This window comes from Colletes gigas, unplaced genomic scaffold (assembly GCF_013123115.1).
Source record: "Colletes gigas isolate AHSC1104 unplaced genomic scaffold, ASM1312311v1 Colletes_gigas_Sc00001, whole genome shotgun sequence".
NCBI lineage: Eukaryota > Metazoa > Arthropoda > Insecta > Hymenoptera > Colletidae > Colletes > Colletes gigas.
In genome coordinates, this window is record NW_025106630.1 from 9995910 (window position 1) to 10015142 (window position 19233).

Genomic DNA, 19233 nt, shown 5'->3' on the forward strand with positions numbered 1-19233 from the left:
CCGTGTTTGCAGCCAAAATTCCAAACATCCCGAACGCGTTGCCGTGATTCGTCGGACAAGACGCGGCAAATATTCGGAGAAAATATCGAGTAGCCCGGGCCCGGGCGTCCATCGATGCATTCCACGAGACTCTTGGCAGGAAAGAGGGTGGTCCGGTAATATCGTTCTGTGTACGCGCGGTTCTCGTGTTACCCCCGACGTGCATTGTTCTCGCCCTTCGGGCCGGCATTGTGCCACGGTGGCATAGCTCGTGGAACAGCCCGAGTTGGGGTTGCACCGACGCAGGGTGCATATGCGCTGATAGCTCGTAATGCCATCTCTAATTCCATGCAAGAGCCGATTTGATTTTGGCATTAAGATAAAGCGAGTCTCTTCCCCTCTCTGTCGACTCATCCCGTGCTCCCCCCCGTCGCTCGGTCCGTTTCTATACCGACGATCACTTTCCGAACTCGAAATAATACGGGGGATGAATCCGAAACTTGAAACGCGATATCGATGCTTGCAATAACTGCGTTCCCGCTTAACCCCATCGGGGACCGGCGTGCCGATTCGCGATACAGGAAACGAATCGCTAAAACACACCGAGAGGATCCTCGAAGAATCCCCCCGACGCGAAGGGATGGCGATTCAAAGTCTGCTATTACAAATGGCGTTAAATCATTAGCGAGAGTCGAGGCTCTCAAACGTTTCAAGACTAAACTTTCGTTCCATCCCCAAAAGGACTAAAACTGTCGAGTCTGTCGAGGATTTCGAGCAAATGGAGCGCCGTGCGCGGGTGTAAAAAGAATCGCAGGACTCGTGTCCCTGCGGGGGCCGCTAATCGAGTCGACGACTGGTCCCGGCGAATGACGAAGCGTTCGGGTAATCCTGCTCGATCGCGTGCCTCGAGAGGGCGCGAAAATCCTACGTGCGATCGCGCTCGGAACGATCCTCTCTTCCGCTTGGCCTGCCCCGGACACGGCTCCTCGCGCGATCAACCGCAAACAAAACTCGCGCGGACCGAGCCGGATTCCTTGGCCGATCGAACGCCTTCGGTGGATCGTTCGCCGCGGTGATCGCGAGGGGGTCGACGAACCGCTAATTCGTAAACCGTGGCTGCTCGCGGGGCTGCTGCGGCGCGATACGGGTCCGGCGTTCGGTGTTCAGCGTTCGGACGTAGAAGCTGCGGATTCTTAGAGGGACGCGCGCGTCGACATCGTTATTGGCGATGCGGTGGGCCGGGTGTGTCGGCGTGGCCGCGACCGCAGAGGTATCGGAGTGTGGCATGGCACGGGTCAACCGCAAACCGACAACGTCCACGCGCTCTCTCGGTTCTCTCTCGGCTGTCCGCGTTCTGCGGCTCCTTGGATGGAGGCCCGAGGCCGCACACCCGCGCACACGCGCGTCACCGTAACCCGAATACCCCGATCAATCAACGACCGTCGCAAATCAAAGGCCCACGGGAGGAATAAGACAGACCGCGGCGGAATAGCGTGCATACCGCTCCCGATCCGCGGACCAGATCCATCCACTGTCCTCTTCCTCGCAATTCGAACGTTTAGCCACCCCCTAAGGTCGCTCCATTTGATCTGTCTATTCACAAATAAATTAACCCAGTCGTAGATCTCGAAAGGTACCTGTAAATTCTTAGATAGAATTTCGAACGCGCGAGGGTTTGGGACGCGAGCGATCTATAGGAGTGCAACCGGTTTCCGTCGCGAGAATTCGTCGGTCTGCCCGCAGCATGGCGTCCAGGCGGAAACGCGCCGGCAGGTGCAACACGGTAATTGCAAACGTTTGATATTTAATTATAATTTAGCGGCGCGGCGGCGGGGGCTGTCCCCGACGAAGACCCTCGCGCCGTTCGATGGGATCTCGAGATTCTCTTGGAAACAAAATAATTCCCTAATTATTCTTCCCGCTACGTCGCCCGGCGCAGCGCCCGTTTGAGTTACGGCCTTCGCTTAATTACGTTATTATTAGCTCGGCGCGCACGTGAACTTGTCGCTTCTTTCAATCAAAACTTCAAAGGCACGCAATTTTCTTTAAATTCCGCGTATTTTCCCCGGATTAACTGCGATTCTTTACGCTTTCGACGACTTTTTTTTCAATCCAAAATCTCGCTTGCAACTTGTTACAACTTTCTCCCTCGTCGTGCCGATTTCTAAGGACATCCTGCCATTGAGGGGTCGTCGAGAAGGCGGAAATCGTGGCTGGCCTCGGTTCGGCGCGGCCCCCGCGAGAAATTCCTTGTTTTAACGACTCAATAAGAGGCCCGAAACGAAGGTCCTCCCGCGAGAGGACGGACGGTCCGAGGGGCCAGCTCCTGACAAGACTCGGGACGCCCGGAGTCGTAAGTCGGCGCGAGTTTATGCATCGCGAGGCGATACCCCCGGCACCGTGCCGCTTATTATTTCGATCGGGCCGATGCGTGTAGCTGCAACACGCTCGTAAAAGCCGGACTAGGCCGGGAACGGGTGGCGGAGTAAAAGAAACTGCGAAGAGATACGCCGGGCCGCGGCATTATTATTTATTCCGTCGTAAGTCGTAAAAGGACCGTGGACGCGGATTTATCGTAGAAATATTGAAATGAGAGACACTGCTTTCGGCGTTCCGGCGCGTTCCTGCGCGTCCACCGACAAAAAGCTGACCACCGCCGACGCTTTACGACCGTTCGTTTCGTTTTATTCCAGTCACCCCTTTGGACCGCCACCCCCTTTCTCAGGTTGTTCGATCGCGAGACGTCCAACGACTCCTCGACTCACGGTCGCGATTCCCCCGCTCCTCCGCGCCAGAAGTTTCGCGATCGAGCGTGCGAGGTGTTTTCCTCCCTTCTTCCATCTTGGATAATCCGCGGTCCAAATTGGCAGGATTACTCGTTCCGAAGACTGGGCCACGTCCTCGAGATTGCCAGGATTACGCGTCGAGCGCGATCCGCATTCCGCCATGCCCGTGCGCAAATACAGGCATTATCGGGTATTACGCCGAGTGCGTATCGCGCGCGTGAAGGAATGTCGCCGTCTCGGCTGGATCTAGTTCCCGTTGCAGACACGAAGATCGTGTTATCGTTGCTTTCGGTACCTTCGCGAGTATTCTCGAAATCGAAACTGGTGCGCGAACTGCGGAAAAGTATTGGGCCCTTCGTCGCCAGGCTCCCCGAGACATCTGCCTCGCGCGCTTACACGCTTCCTATCCGGATTAATCGTGCATCTGCGCGGGCAACTTCTCCTCGTCCTCGTCTTGTCCGCCGATCGACCGACCCGATTAGCTCTCGCGAATAAAGAATCAGCCTCGAGCGAACTTTCGGGCGTTACGCCTCTCGGTCGCGCTGAAACTCCGGTGACCGTCGTAGTCCTAGATCTGTGTCAACAACTTTAATACCGATCTTTTCGGTTACAATGTACAATGGAGTTCCGATTATCCGGCACCCGGTTGTCCGGAATGTCCGAATGGCCAGCATATTTACCCCGACTATTCATCGGTAAATATATTATGGATTATGTTTCGCACAAACAAAAAAGTCACAGTCCCATGCGTTCAGCAGAGACGTCGATATTAAATAGTTGACCAATAAAGTTGACAAAAACGAATTTTTAAGAAAAATCAACGGGGGTTAGGTGCAGGAATTTTTCGGTGAAAAAAAAAATTTCAAATCGTTCTAAAAAAATTATTTTTAGGTAAAAGGGTCAGTTACAATCATTTTTGGTGAATAGACATACCCTCGAAATCCTAACCATTTTCGAGAAAAAAATTCGTTACCGAAAATATAATTTCAGGCCAGAAATGTCTCTCCGAAATTGCATGCGTATCTTTAAAACGCCATAACTTCTGAACGGATTGGACGATTTTCAAGTTTAAAACGGCAAACAACGCGTATTTTACTGTAGAATATGTAGGAATACTAAAAAATTCCGAAAAGTTGTTCCTTGATCCCGTAAAGTTAGAAAAAACCCATAAAAATGGTCCACTTTTCAAACGCCCATAACTCCCACAATAGTGAATATATTTCAATAAAATTTTTTTCTGAAGTAGAGCTCATAGGTACCTACAAAAAAGTATTAGACAACTTTTATGTATTGCGTCAAATAAAAGTATTAAAAATAAAAAACGAATTTCTAAGAAAAATCGACAGGGGGGGTAGGTGCTCAATTTTTTTGGCGAAAATGAAAAGTTTCAAATCATTCTAAAAAAATTATTTTCTGTTGCGGGGGTCAATTGCAATCATTTTTGGTGAATAGGCATACCCCCGAAATCCTACGCAGTTTCGAGAAAAAAATTCAGTAAGTGGACAAATTTTCGACCAGATTAAAAAATTTCAAATCGTTCTAGAAAAATTATTTTCGATTGCAGGGGTCAATTCCAATCATTTTTGGTGAACAGGCATACCCCCGAAATCCTACGCAGTTTCGAGAAAAAAAATCCGGAAGTGGACAAATTTTCGACCAGATTAAAAAATTTCAAATCGTTCTAGAAAAATTATTTTCGATTGCAGGGGTCAATTGCAATCATTTTTGGTGAATAGGCATACCCCTGAAATCCTTCGCATTTTCGAGAAAAAAATTCCTTACCGTAAATATAATGTGTGACCAAAAATGTTACCATGTTAAAACATCATAGTTTCTGAACAGATTGGAGGATTTTAATGTTTCAAAATGCAGACGACACTTATCTTGGTGGAGAATATTTAGAAATTCTAAAAATGTTCAAAAAGTTGTTCCTCAAGCCCAAAAAATGGGAAACCCCCGAAATGGTCCAATTTCTTCCATATTTGATTTTCCAACATTGCTCCAGTTTCGAATATGCCGTATAATCGGAATTTTACTGTATTTTATTTTTATTATCTATTATGCAGCTCTTATAGGGGGCAGCTAATAGATATTTACTAAAATGTAAACATATTAAATAAGATTCGAGACAGATAGGTGTACGATTCGAGCCGTAATGTCTTTATTACCGTGTTAGACACGCAATCGCGCGGCGCGTCAGGTGCAGCGCGACGATTTCCGGAATTTCGTCGCGGAAGCGGCGCGTTTTCTCAACGAATAAGGAGGCTAATAAGCGGCTCGCGTTGCCCCGAAACATAAATAAGTAAGCCACGCTGAAATCGTAATGCTCCCCAACGCGGCGCGGCATCGAAATTAAAATTAGCCTCGACGATGGTCTGGGATGGTGGGTGGGGGAACCGGAAGGAGGAACGGCGCGGCGCGGGGTAAGGGGACGGGGTACGCCCCTCCCGAACGAATATTATGCAAAGCCGCGAGCAATAAAAATAACGTATTGCGACCGAGAGAAGCATAAGTTTTAATCCAATATTACTAAGATAAGTCTCGACCCTCCCCCGTGGCTCGGAACAGAAAGATTTCTTTTGTGTAACGCACCCCAACTTTACATCGTGGTTATTAGAAAATGCTCTCTCTCGATGGCGGTGTGTCGCGGGAGGGGAAACGCTGGTCTCTTCCTCTCTTTTCGTCCTCTCGCCACGGTCTCGTTTCCACCCGCTTAATAGTGCCGCGTAAAGATCGCGAGATACGCTAAGCCGCCGCTCGAGAGACGGTTACGCGTTTTAACGGGGCAGGAGCTCCGGGAACTCTCGCCTTCGAGGATTCCTCCTCGCCCAGGAAATTTTCCACGCGCGGGAAAGACCTTTCGTAGACTTTGTATTTAACCTCTCATCCCCTATCGCGATTAAAAAATTACATTCCGTGTAGTTTACTTTCTCGGTTGTTATAGATCGCTGTCCGCTGCTTTCGAGGTACCGGAGAGTCGATGGAATAATTACGAAACTAATTGGAATTTCGATCTGTTGAGTTTCAATTCACTTTTGCACCGAAGATTGTACACTGGGTCAGCCATTTTAGTCGGTTTTCGGAATGTACACGGTACATATTAAATGAGCCCGCTAAATATTTGCAGCAGCGCGTCGCTCTGGTTTACGGGTTATCGTTTATTTATGGGAACGTAAAATGAAAAATGAGCGTCGCGCGTGTATCGGGGAACGAAACGGGCGTATAAATACCGGACCGTAGGGATCGGTGAGGCGAGTTGCGTACTGTTCGTTCTCGAGTGTCCGAGGCAGGAAGCAACGTTGAAAAAAAAAAAGAAAAAACTCCATCCAGGAATCCCACTCGTACCGACGCCGAGAGACTCGCAATAAAATGTATTTCGAGGCAGTGACCCCAAAGTTACGACCGACAGTGTTGGTTTCTATATTCTTATTACTCCGGTTCACGCAACTTGTTCCGCACAGATTCGGTTCCGTCGATCCACCGGTGCCTATTCGCCCGTCCAACGGCCAGGAAAAAGCATAAAGAACAAGAAGAAGGGAGACAGGGAGCGTTACACGGTCGGGATTTCTTTGTTTCTCGTCGGAGGAACGGGAACGAGCGTGAAAAGGAATAATATCGCCAGGGGTTTGCGAGAGCGATGGAAGCCAGGGGAACCCTCCTCGCGCGTTCTTTTTCCACTTCGGGCGCGAAATCGGACAAATCCAATCTGACTGACGGGATTGCCGCGATCCAACGGGGCAGAGGGGGAGCGTCGCGCGAGGGGGCGCGAAGAAAAAAAAAATAATAGAGAGAAACGGGACGCGCGAGGCCTCGTAAAAATTTATAATTTGGAAAATGCCGCTTCGGCGTCGGTTGTTGGATTTCGGGGCCGGCAATCGAGTTTATAAAGCGAGAAATCGAAAGGCACGGACCGATCCCGCGGCCAGAGAGAGAGAAACCGGAGGGCGATGGAGCGAGACGGAGGGTGGAAAAGAGGGGTCGTACGGGCTGACGGCGGCGACGACGATAACGTCGAAAGACTTTTGACGAAAATTGAAGTCGTTGTTATGACGGGAATTGCGCGCGACGACGCTTTACGGGAGGGACCGGGCTTCCCCCCCCCCCCCCCCACGGCTCGACGCTCGCAACTTTTCGAAAAAAGATCCACCGTGGGACGGGGAGCGAACGTTTACGGTCACCGATGGCCAGAAAACCGTGGAAAGACGTAAAGGCAAAACTGACAATTAGAAGCCGAGCCACGAGCGCTCGTATTATTCGTTATATCGTTTTACGACTTTACGTTCGCCGCGGGCCGCGCCGCGCGTTAAGCGGTTTATAGTTCTTTTTTTTTTTTAATTGCCAAAGGGCGGCAACGCGTTACAAGTGGACTCTCCGGCGCGTCCGTGGAGAAAATCTGTATACATTTCGTCGGACGCGTCACGCGACCCGCGATCGTACAAATTGAGCCGAGGACCTAACGATCATCGATATATTTCTTCCGTAAGAACAGTTCTCATCTTTTTCCTAGTGGTCGATAGGCTTATATCAATAAAAGATGGTCCTTTGAAACAGCGTGTGTGCTCACACACGCACGATTTCCACCTTACCGCGCCACGTACTTAGTCGAGGAGAGTGGAGCGTAACAAGTAGCAAACGGTATTTCTTTGAAACGAGACTCAACGTGTTAGCAATTTTCTAACAACTGCAATTACCCAGATACGGGTAATTCTCTGTACCCGCGGACCGTGATTTCAATATCGACCGATCGAAATCACTCGATCCGCGTCGTAACGATATCATCGATGCACTTTGATGCTGGACAACTTCGTTTATGTTTTATGTCCTTGTTGTTTATTCCATGGTTAGCGTCGAGAGCACTTGGACGACTTTAAAACGCGAGAACGATACGTTTCCCCCTTGACAAATTATACGACGACGCTGTAGGTCTTGCAGTGGTTGAGTGGAAGAAACGTGAGAGCTTCGTAGAAAAGAATATATTAATTATAATTAAGCGCGCATCGATTGCAATTAATTAGACGTACTATTTTTCTTTGAACGCTCACACGTCCGGTCGTTCCTAGATCCTGTTAGCAATCGTGTTTCGCTGCACCTTACGATTGTTCTGTGGTAATTACTTTGCACTCAAGTGACTCGTCGAATTCAAATGTCCCGCGTTAGCGTCGACTTTATTTTCCATCGATTTTTCTTCCAGTCGTTATCGATGAATTTTAGACTTTCGCCGAAACTTTCGTTTCAAATTCACAGCACGGTTCTATATCCGACTGATACAATGCTAGTCATCTCGTGGTATTTAGCAATTATGGCCTTAACGATTTACGTAGAAAAATTAAAAAATTCTACATAGTTCGATATGGTCGACTTGCGTGCTAGAAAGTTGTTAAATTTGTAAAAATGTAGAATGTAAGGATATTTTAGGTACGAGAAAACGCACGATAATTAAAACTCGAATTACGCGCGGTTGGAGAAACGAAACAAAATAATTGGAGTTCCATAAAAAAAAATAGTGCCAATTTTCGAACTTTTAATTTTTATTTCGCGATACCTTTCTACGATTTTAGTACTTTAGACTTGGATGTGAGGTTCGAAGTGGCCTGAATAAAATAATTCTTATTTAATTGTTTAATTTGAACGGTATACGCGAAGCATGCGTCGTTCCCGCGTTTTCGGCAGTGTGTTTGGACGGCGCAGAACGGTAGCAGGATGCGATAACGCAGCACCGTCGTAATTCAAAGATAGCGCGTTGTTTAACGCGGCAACAGTGGCTCCTTTGTCGAGGCGAGAGCTGAGATCGTTTCACGATCTGGTTTAAGAATTCCACGGCGCGCAAAGCCCGGTTGGAATTCCTAAGGAAAATCCGGAAGCGTCGGCCGCGAGCGACAACTGCTGCAACAACATCAGAGAGCATTTAATCCGGAATGCCGAATGCAAGAGAGAGAGAGAGAGAGAGAGAGAGAGAGAGGGGGAGAGAGAAAGAGCGTATCGGCGCAGCCCCGAGCGATAGATTCGGGCAGTGCGCGAAAACGGGGTTGCAACCCTCTGCTCGAAGTGCACCCTATCCCTCGCCGGGCCATTAATAATATACCCATATTGGACACAATTCACCTTGAAATTAACCGGCAGCCGATTGGTAAGCCCGGGCAAATTGACTTCGAAATTGACAATTTATGGTCGCTCGCTTCCTCTCCCGGTCGCGAGATCTTTTTTCTCGAAACGATCGAATTTTGCCGCGCGCCGCAACGACGATCGTTCACCGCGATCGCTCCGGGGCCCACCGTCTGCCCCGAAATTCCGACGATTCGTAGAGGCCGTACGAAACGATTGGACAAATCGAGGCGTTTCACGGATCCCTCGTCTCGATTTTCTTTTTCCCGTGCGGATGGATCGTTTCTAGAACGGTACACCGAACGTGCGTTTATCGTCGAAGATGCTCGTAAGAATTTTTTGCCGACCGGGGCGAAACGAGATCGCACGAAGGCCGCGCGATGCTCCGAGGGACCCAAAGTCCCTAAACGGCCTATCACGCGAGAATGGGTTGCAATTCCTCCACAGTGTATCGACGTGTCCCTCTTTTCTATTTATCCCGTTCGTCGGTCTCTTTCGTCGTTGGTATCCTTCGACGCGGTCTCGCTCCTCCGACCAACGGCTTCTCTCCGCCGCTGGTGCAACGATCATTAAGGCGGGGAACGATCGGATCGAAGCGTAGCACCTGGCGCGATCATCGCGAATCCCACACGCGATACCCGACCGGACGCGAATCGAGCGCAACGCAAAACAGCTCCGATCTAATCGATCGATCTGCCGCGTCGCACCCTCGATCGATCCCCGATCGTACGCCGCTTATCCGCCAAACTCGATCGATGCGCTTACGGATAAACCCGCGATAAATAACAACCGTCCTCCACGACGATCCGCGACTTTTATTTAAACTTCTCTTTGTTCTTCTCTCTGAAATTGGACATCCAGTCAACTTAAATTCGACTCTTACGCGAGCAAGGCATCGACCAACCCATAGAACGTTACATATTTTCGATACGCAACGATAATCGTCGTTACCTGGAGCCTGCCGGCAATTTACTCTCGGCTAAAAGCGCAATAGAACTTTTTACGGCGAGTAATAATTCCGCGGTAGTTGTGCGTTCCACTTTGCATTTCGTGCCCTGATCGAAACCGCGTGTTTTCGTCGATACTGGTTCTGGCGGTACACGCGGCGTCGAATTCGCAGCTCGATACGTATCTAGCATTCAACGAGGGGTAAAAATATCGGCGCCAAAGAGCCGGTAATCATTGCGTTACGGTATCCTGTCTCGGTGCTCCGTTAGAACCAATCGGGGAATTAATTCTGTCGAGTCGAAACGGAATCTGGTAGCTGCGGGGCCGCCGTGTTGCCGCAACCCGCGCGATTATTACCGATCTCCCGATCTCTCGATCTCTTGGCCAACGGAATCGTGCTACGCGACCACCGCGATTTCGCAACCGGCTTTCTCGATATCCGCGCGATTTTCCCCGCCGGAGATTCGTTCCCCGATTTACGGCCGAGCGCGGAAATTCCCGAAAGCGGCGTTACGCGTTCCGAAAGTAACCCTGGAATTTTCACGGAAACAAGATTTACGATTCGACGGTTACGGAGTCTGTGCCGATACGCGCGATCGGCTGCAAAAGTCGATCGTGGCCGCGCGGGAACTTTCTCGATCGAAATTACTCCACGAATTGAAGAAGCATACCGTATGGGGTGGTTTCTCGTAAGAAAATAGATCCAACATTGTTGTGTATTCGAAACCAAGCTAGGCGAGTTGGATAAATGTGACGTATATTAAAGAGAAAGGACCCTTGTCTCCGCGAGTGAGGAAAATGTAGACAGTGTCGATTAATCTTAGCTTAGATGCAGGCCTCACGGAGGCTGATTGAATCGTCCGACCCAATACGACTCACAATTCCTTCCAAGATTGATCTTTGTCCCTAGGATACATCTGGTATGGGATGATTAATCAAATTTGAACGGATCTGTACGTAAAAAGTATTGAAGAGCACGATTTGCTGAAGAAATGCAAGTTCCGACGGTGACCTCAAAGTCGATACCTCGTTGCAGTGTATATCGTCGGTCACCCATGATCGATGCGGACGAAAAGTTTACCGTCGGTTATCCATGACCTACACAGACGCTTGACGTGTTAATATACGGCTAGGGGCTCGATCAAAGTTGGGCTGGCTTCCTTCAAACCAGGCAAAGCTCGTTCGAATCATTTTTGCGTATCGTCGTACTGGATTCTTTACTCGTACTCTTCGAAGTCTATCAAAATCTGAACGAATTACCCGGGTGATCTGTCTTAAAGGGATCATCTTTTCGGGAAATATCGATCTGGGTCGAAAATCTGTAGCCAGAGGGGGTGTATTATGGTATTACCTTGACGGCGAAAGGGTTCTGGGACGTCCCGTCAGGTTCGTAGCGCGCGTCTCGATCGGATCGAAGGCGGAGGAGAAGAAAGGGATCCATCGGAGGTTTTCTTATTTCGCCGGTAGACTCGTACGCAAACAAGTACGTATTATGCGGGTCTAAGCGTCGGAGAGTGCGTTCTTGTTTTCGGTGTAACCCGAAGCTAAGCGGTTTAAGAGATCAACGCCGTATAAACCGGCCGTCTGAGAATCGTCTGGAGATCCCGTGCGTGAGAGAAGGCGGAGGGAAAGCGCGAGATGGTGGAAGGTATCGCGAGGAACGAGGAACGAGCGACGGGCGTGAGTGGGAGGGCGCCAAGAGGAACGCAGAACGGAGTACGAGAGATCGACGGGACCGGCGAATCGAGGGAGGATGGGCTGGGGAGACGAGGAGTTGGACGGAGGATGAGGAAGACTCCGAGCAACGAAGAAGCGAAGCGAGAGGGCTGGCAGAAAGACGGGATGAAAAATTAGATTTACAAATCTGTCCTGACTACTATGAGATTGCTCGCTTACCGGGCCAGGGATGCTCATCCGGCGGGCCGGGACGCCGTTTCTGGCGCCTGAGATGGAAATATCGAAAGAATTCGCGCCTTTCGTCGTCGCGATCAATCGTGAATCCGAATCAACGATCACGAATGGATTTCGAAGTTGATTGCACGGGTGTTTGGTATGAAAGTTTGGAACGTGTCGATGGGAATGTCGGTTGGGAGCCACTGGGAGCACATAGACGCTATATCGGGAGCGATGGAAAGGATCCCGCGGCGGGAACAACGAGTCTCGAGCGTTTTCTCGGCGAGAGCAAAAGCTTGAATCACGCGCGTACGCGTATGTACACATTGAGCGGCGTGTGTCCGTGCTAGGCGTGTGCATGGAAGCGCCACTCCGGCGCCTGCTGCCTATGAAAAATGACCGTTCCTGCCAACCGCAGCTTCTCCTCTCCGCAGACCTCGCGAGGATCACCTCGAGATCCTCTACGCGACGAAAACCCTCCAGGCGTTTCCTCCGGATAATGGATGTACGCGATACCCGTTGACAATCGAGAGTTTTACTCCTCGAAGTATTTCCAAATTTGGTCTTCCAGGATCAAAGTTTCTGAAATGGCGTCTGTGCTTGCATCTCTTTCTATTAATCGACGCTTTCGTGTGCTCGTTCCACTCACGATAGAGGAACGCTAGCGCCATCGATCGAGGAACACGCGTCACGTGGTGTGCAAACTAGATACGCGGGAGACTTTGCCTCTACTCGAACCTAACGCTTGGTGTCCATTGGAAAGTCTCGCTATTAAGAATTGCTTTCAGGAGTAAAACTTTCCAATGAATACCTCGTCTAAAGTGTAAAATGCAATGCCAATATATAAACTAAACCATCACTGATTGAATATCAACCAGAAAATGCTTTGGATGGAATATTTCCTAAAGAAGGTCGATGCATCTCCGCAATTTCTTTCCCGATCTCGGTTTTCGAGTCGCGTTCGACGATTCGGCCGGTATTTCAGCGCGCGATAACTCGTGCAAATGCGTTTAGCCTATTTGGTCCGCTCCGTCGTCCCACGCGCTGCTTTATCTTCCCCTCTGTTAGGTTTATCGGTGCAGCGTCGCTACGTATTAGCCGGTATCTTCGCGACTCGTGGGCACTTTCGCTCGCGAGGACGCGCGTGCACGCCGATCGCGAGATTCCGCTTCCCTTTGCTCGCCCCCGAGAACCAGTTCTCGAAACGTACGCTCTCTGCGGACCGACTAGACCGATCGACGCTTCCAGCGGCTAGAACTCGGTCATCGAGTTCTACCCTTCCAGCGCCGCCTCTTTTCGCAAGAAGAGGGCCCGAATAGTCTCGTGGATGCAACGAGTTCGCGAAAAAAGACTCCGACGGACGTTCCTCGACCCTCTCTCGGTGCTGCTGTTGTTCTTAACCCTCGTACGACCGCTTTGGGTCCTCTCTGACCTGTAGCAACGTTTAGCGATAGGATCACGATCGAAAGCGCGAGTAGACAAGTGACTCGGGTTCCTCGTCAAAGGGTTAAATCGTGAACGTACGATCGTTAGCGAAAAGTAGTATAGCGCGCATACGTGGTGGAACAATTGTTCTCCAACAGCTCTGTCGGTAAGAGGGGGGGCAGGGTACGGAAAGCACCGTGTCGCCGGGACGTCTTTTTTCGCGAAACGAAACGAACCACTTGCGACGAGCGTCGTAAGCACGCAGATCGGGGTAAGACGCTACCTCGATGACAGGTGTCTCTAACCACAGTAACTCTCTACCACTGTACAGCTCCAGGCCAGGAAGACCACCGAAGAGAGCCTCCGTCGGCCTCCTCGCAGCCAGCCACCTGGCCGCGGCGACCGGTCACCACCCTCAGCATTCGTTGAAGAAGCACAGAATGGACAACGGGGATTACTACGAGAACGGGCATTTGGGTGAGTGTTGCCGCTTCCTTTTGTCGATACTCGGCCGCTGGCCGTCCCCCGATCGATCCGACCGGTCGCGCTTACGATTCCGGTTACGAGCGCGCGAACGACTTTTCGAGCGTTTTGCGGACCCCGGTTCTCTCGCGACGAGACGTTCGTATTTTACTATACGGCCGCGGGGCCCCGGACTCTCCTACGTGCTCGACGTTTTATGGAAATCGCACCGGATTTGATGACAGTGTTGCAGAACGTCGGCTGGTTATTTAAGCCGCCACGAAACGGACTTTGGATCCTAAATGAGTCGGGGCACCCAACGACTCTATTCTGCATTTTTCGTTCGCCATCTGTTATTTTATTCTCGCTCCTACGTTTATTCAAATTAACGTTAGCGATTTCTCTCTGTCTGAACAATATTTTGGAACGTTCGCGTCGACCAAAATTACGATCGAGCGATCCTTGGTGGTTCCTGAGCGATCGACGACATGAAACGCGTCGAAAGATATCTGGTGGGCTCCTCGTACGCAAAGTGTGTGCTCGGTCAGAGGCGAGTAGCCCTGGTACCAGGGGCACGCACTTGATTACTGCCATCCGTATACGCGCCGGGCCACGGTGACCCCACCGATCAATTAATTAGGGGAATCAAACACACTTGGAGTGAGCAAATTAACTGCAACTGCACCGTCGTGTTGCGGCCTGTGGCGGCGGTTGCCGATACCAGAATATCGGCACCGACGGCCGGCCGTGTTTCGCCGTTTATCGAACCAAACCCCTCGACGGTGAAAAATCCTCGGAGACGCGACGGTTTCTCGATGGTGCCCGGCGCCCGCCATTCCGAAACGGCTCCCGAGAGTCGTAAAATCGCGTCGACGATCGCCGTGTTCGGAAATTGGTTAAGCAAATAATCGCGAATACGCTGGCCGTTCAATTTTACGGGCAAATACGTTTGACGGTGCAACGTTAATGAATTAATGCCGCGCGGACGAGCGCGGGGCGCGCCGAGTTTCGGAACCGCGACTGCAGTCGGGGTAAACGCGGAAACGGCGAGCAATTAATTACGGGCCCGGGGTAATTGTATAATTGTTTTACGACTGGATCCCCGTCCGGGTACGATTGATCGCCAGCAACGCGCCCCTGTCCGACTGTTGCTCGATTTTCTTCTCGAACGTCAATTCATTTATTTAGGCACGGGATAAACCCTTTGATACGGGGAGTAACAGGTGTTGGGGGGGGAAAAAAGAAAACGACGTCGATCTAGCGTTAAGAGAAGGGAATCTGTTAGGCCTCGACTTTTGAGGTAAACATCTCTGCAACATCCTATCTAAACCAGTCCGCGCAGAACGCATTTATCGCGAGAGTAACGAGTATCGCCGTGAGAAGGATTTAGCAGCATCTTATCCGCGGCTACGTTCTCGGGGATCGAAAAGAGAAGAAAGGAAAGGGAAAATCGAGCCTGGCGATGGGATTGAGACGTGTTTCGATACTATCGTTACGATTGCGATTGAAATTTACAGGCTCGTGCAGAAGTTGTGGAATTGAACAAGATACCTTTGGCGCGGAATCCAATATTTATTATATCTCGACGTAGAAAAACCCCCCCGGAATAAGAACGGCGAGTCGCGAGTATAGCTTTGTTGGTGGCTAGGAATGGCGATAGAAAGCATTATGCGATCGGTTGGAGAGCGGTACGGGTCGCATACGGTGGATTTTTTTCAATTTGGACCGGTAGGCGAGCGGCTGGCGGCTGGCGGCGGACGGCACTTGCCATAACGCAATTAATAAACTCAACGAGCGAGATCCGATCCCGATAGCGGCGGCGTAACATCCATTCGGGAGGTAGCGGGGCACAATAGCCGTGTATACGCGCACGCAGCGGCGCGGACGGCCGATACGCATCTATGTTGTCTCTACGAAATTAAAACCGATGAGAAAAATAAATAGCCCGCGGTAGAGAAGGGGCTTAGAGACGGATAGAGAGAAAAAAACAAGGGTGTGAGAGAGAGAGAGAGGGGGTGTAGACGCGGGGGTTGCTCGGCTTAACGGCGTGTGCGCGCCGCGTGCACGGGTTCTCTCGATGGGAAGTCGCGCTCGTTCCTCGCGCCTTTTTCGACGTCGCCGCGGCTTACGTTCCGCGCCGATCGTTTTCCGATGAAAACTATTCCCGGACCTCTCCAACTAGCCCCGACCCACGTAATAAACTAATGACTATCGGCTAACGTCGAGCGGTTCGCGCGCGTTCCGTTCCTCTCCCGCCCCCGTCGTTCCCTGGCTCGTAATTATTTAATGCATCGATTACCGAAATAGCATTAATCAAATTGGCCGGCCGCAATTTATATTGTATGACCTAATGCATAGCGAATCGTACATTAATGCGCAAACTAAGTAAATTATCCAAGCACCCCGGCGTTTACGCGCCGCGGGACGAAAACCTTCGGGAATTTTCCCGTCTCGCGAGAAACGGTTCCGTTGCCGTCGAGGGGAAATCTATATCCGGCAATGCGTCCCGTTTGGACAGCGACGCACCGCGAGCCGGACAGCTCGCGGTTTTCGAATCGTTGCACGCCAAAGAGGGGCTGTACGAACGGGGGTTGAACAGAGACAGGGAACGCTCGCGACCGAGTGGGTGGCAGGGTGGTTTGGCCAGTCGCGGCTGCAACGACGCTGTACTGGCGAGCGAATGCTCATAAAAGCATTGATTAACTGTTGCCGGTCGTAGGTCAGCCAACGCGGTTGGCTCGTGTACCAATAAAACCCGGTTAATAGGGGGCCGACGTCGCTTCGATATCGCGCCATCGACCGTTCCCGAGACCTCTCCACTTTCCCGCCGCGACAATTTTCACGCTTCCGAGGGGCCAACTTCTGGTTCGACGGCCAGACCGGCCAACAACGCGCCGGGAACGCGGAAAACTTGTTCTCGGTGGTTTGGATAGGAAATTTCTTTTAATTTGAAGAAAACGCGAATAATTACCTCCACTCGTGTCGAAAGATTTTTTCACCTGCTATCGTATGTCGTTTATCATTTTTTCAAATTGAGAAAAAAACCGAAGACAGATGTACAATCGCTCGGCAAAAAGTGGTCTCGTCCGCATCGGCCATCCGGTGTTCTTGTTACCAACGGCCCCGCCTATAAAGCCATAAACGAAAGACAGACTGTTGACACGTCGATGCAGTATCTTCTTTAAGTCCGTTTCATATCGGGCAAGAACAATAATAATAAAGAAAACGAAAGCGTGCATGGTAGATCAGGAGTGCCGGGTAATGAGTGGAGAGCGAGTGTTATGGGCGTTTAAAAAATTCTCGAACAGATGCGTGTAAAATTAGATTAAAATAAAGATGGACGATTCGGTTGGGGAACGTGGGGCAGTACGGGAAGTTGTATTTTATTCCGTTAATACGCGGCGCGCGCTAATGGCGTCGATCGTAATTAGCGTCGAGCGCGTTTACGAATATCAGTCGATCGAAAAACTGCAACCGAAATGGACGCGAGGAAAATTTTTTTTAATTATTCGGTACGCGTACGGTAAAATAAAAGTACGTATGAAATACTCGAATCGTTTCGTATCGTTGGTGCTTAAATGGATTTCAATGGACACCGTTCCAAAGCATAAATTCGTTTCTCCCGACTCAGTTTCGGGGGCCGTTTACCAAATATCGCGATCCAGCGAGCGATCGCGCGCGGGAGGCCGCGAATTTGCGGTCGAGACGGAGCCCAGGATCGGATATCCGCGCGAAGTAATTAACGAATCCGTGGCAAGGGACGAGTCTCGAGCGTAGAAGGACTCGTTGGTCCTCGTGCAGAGGTTCTTTGTCAGTGGACAGGTCGTCGGAGTCGACTAAATTGGGGAGGAATCCTGCGGACGGGCGACGAGAACCACTGGCTTACGTGGAATTTTCACCCTGCGGTCAGAAATTACGCGGGGCGGACACGCTCGGACAGCGAGGGACGCGAAACCGAAGCCAAAACCGAGCAGACCGGGAGATTTGACGCGAAAGTGAAATAATCCTCGCGATTAAAGCGATAATAACGTCGCCCGAGATTATTACGCGGTCCGCGTTACATCGACGCAGTGGAGAGGGACGAGCGACGATTTCCGTTTCTCCGCGAATTATGCTCGACTTCCGCTCCCAAACTTCTTTATTTCTTTTTGCTCTCAAGCGTCATCAAACATTGTCAAACTTGTTAGAATCATCCATATCCAAATAACAAAAGTTTCGTTTAAGTGTACAGCAATTTTTGTTCTCCACAATATTGCAATTTATAGGGTCTGTTGCATCGATCTAGGTACAACATAGTTGCTTAGTGCTTCGCGATGGTCAACCAAAGTACAAAGCAAGGTTTAACCAGGTACCAGGGACGCGACGATTTATCGTACGATGAGTCGACGATGTACAACGATAATCGTACTCGACAATGTACTACGTTGTTTTTTCCGAGTAACGACCAGCTGTACGACAAATCGTACCTAAAAAAAGCAGTACCCTCGCTTCTGTTTCGAATCTGAAATCATACAGAGAATCCTTCCAACCGATCGCTGAACGGCCATGTTCGTTCCTACTTGACGTTCGTCACGCTCGCGGTACGCCGGATTTTATGGTAGCTTCTTACCAGAGCGAACCATTATATTCAGCAGCCATAGACGGCTTGAATTATTTCACAATGTGTCCGTACATCGAGTTGCAACGATGTCCAGTACTGTAATTCGGCGCAGCCGCGTCCAAACGACAGGTTGTACGACACCCTAACTCCGCACTTACGATCGTATCTGTTAGCTCTGTGAATCGCTTAGGGGTGTTCAAACATCGAGAAACTTTAAATAGATTTGAAAACGGATTCTATATATTTCGAAAGTCTCGTTTTGCAAACCAACCCTTCGAATGCTCGTGTATAAATGTAGGAAGAGAAAGGTTGAACATGTTTGGAATACGTTTTGGACTTCTGGTTCGTTGGTTGTATGTGCATAAAACGGGCGGTGCGGTCGCGCGAAGGGTTTAGCCCTCGCGGCGAGCAAGCTGACGCGCGGGGACGCGAAGCGGCGCCATAAAACGCGTCGGACGCCTCTCCCGATACTCGCGGGACATCGCGCTCCGTTTCGCCGCGACTTAATTACGACGGTGTCCGCTCGTTGTTTCATCGGCCGTTTTATTTCACCGAGGCCCTTTACGATTCTTCCGCTCGCGGTTATGTTCGGATCCCACGTCGGCGACAAACACGATTAAACCCGTTTTCCCATCTAAGCGACGCGACGGCGACGCGTTCCGAAAAGATTATCAACCGAGGATCTCTGGTACTGGAAACTTTACATCGTGTTAATGTCTCGCCTTAATGGCCGGTGGATTTGGTCAGACTTTAACGATTTATCGTAGACTTCTTACGAAAATACTCGTCTTTTATTTACTTATTAAGAAACAGAGTGCAGTACTAAGGCGTTTAGAATGTATTGTATTTACTGGGCATTCGGATAGCTAAGAGATAATAGAGGTATATCGTAAATTTATGCAGGATTGCTAGTTACGTTGTCGAGTGAGATTTACATAACTCCAAGTTTGCTCGAAGATGGAATCATGTAGGTCTAATCGATGTTTCAGATAGATAAAATAATAGGTAAATAGGTAGCACCGCTAGAATTACAAGTTT

General features: G+C 50.1%; 1 protein-coding gene across 1 annotated transcript in view; it reads left to right on the top strand.

Annotated features, from left to right (window-relative positions):
• The window catches only part of LOC122405381 (dachshund homolog 2), a 184666-nt gene that overhangs the window by 54418 nt on the left and 111015 nt on the right, over window positions 1-19233 (top strand). The window contains exon 2 of the mRNA XM_043410074.1: window positions 13465-13610. Within this exon, the coding sequence (XP_043266009.1) occupies window positions 13465-13610 (146 nt within the window). The remainder of the gene's footprint in view (window positions 1-13464; window positions 13611-19233) is intronic.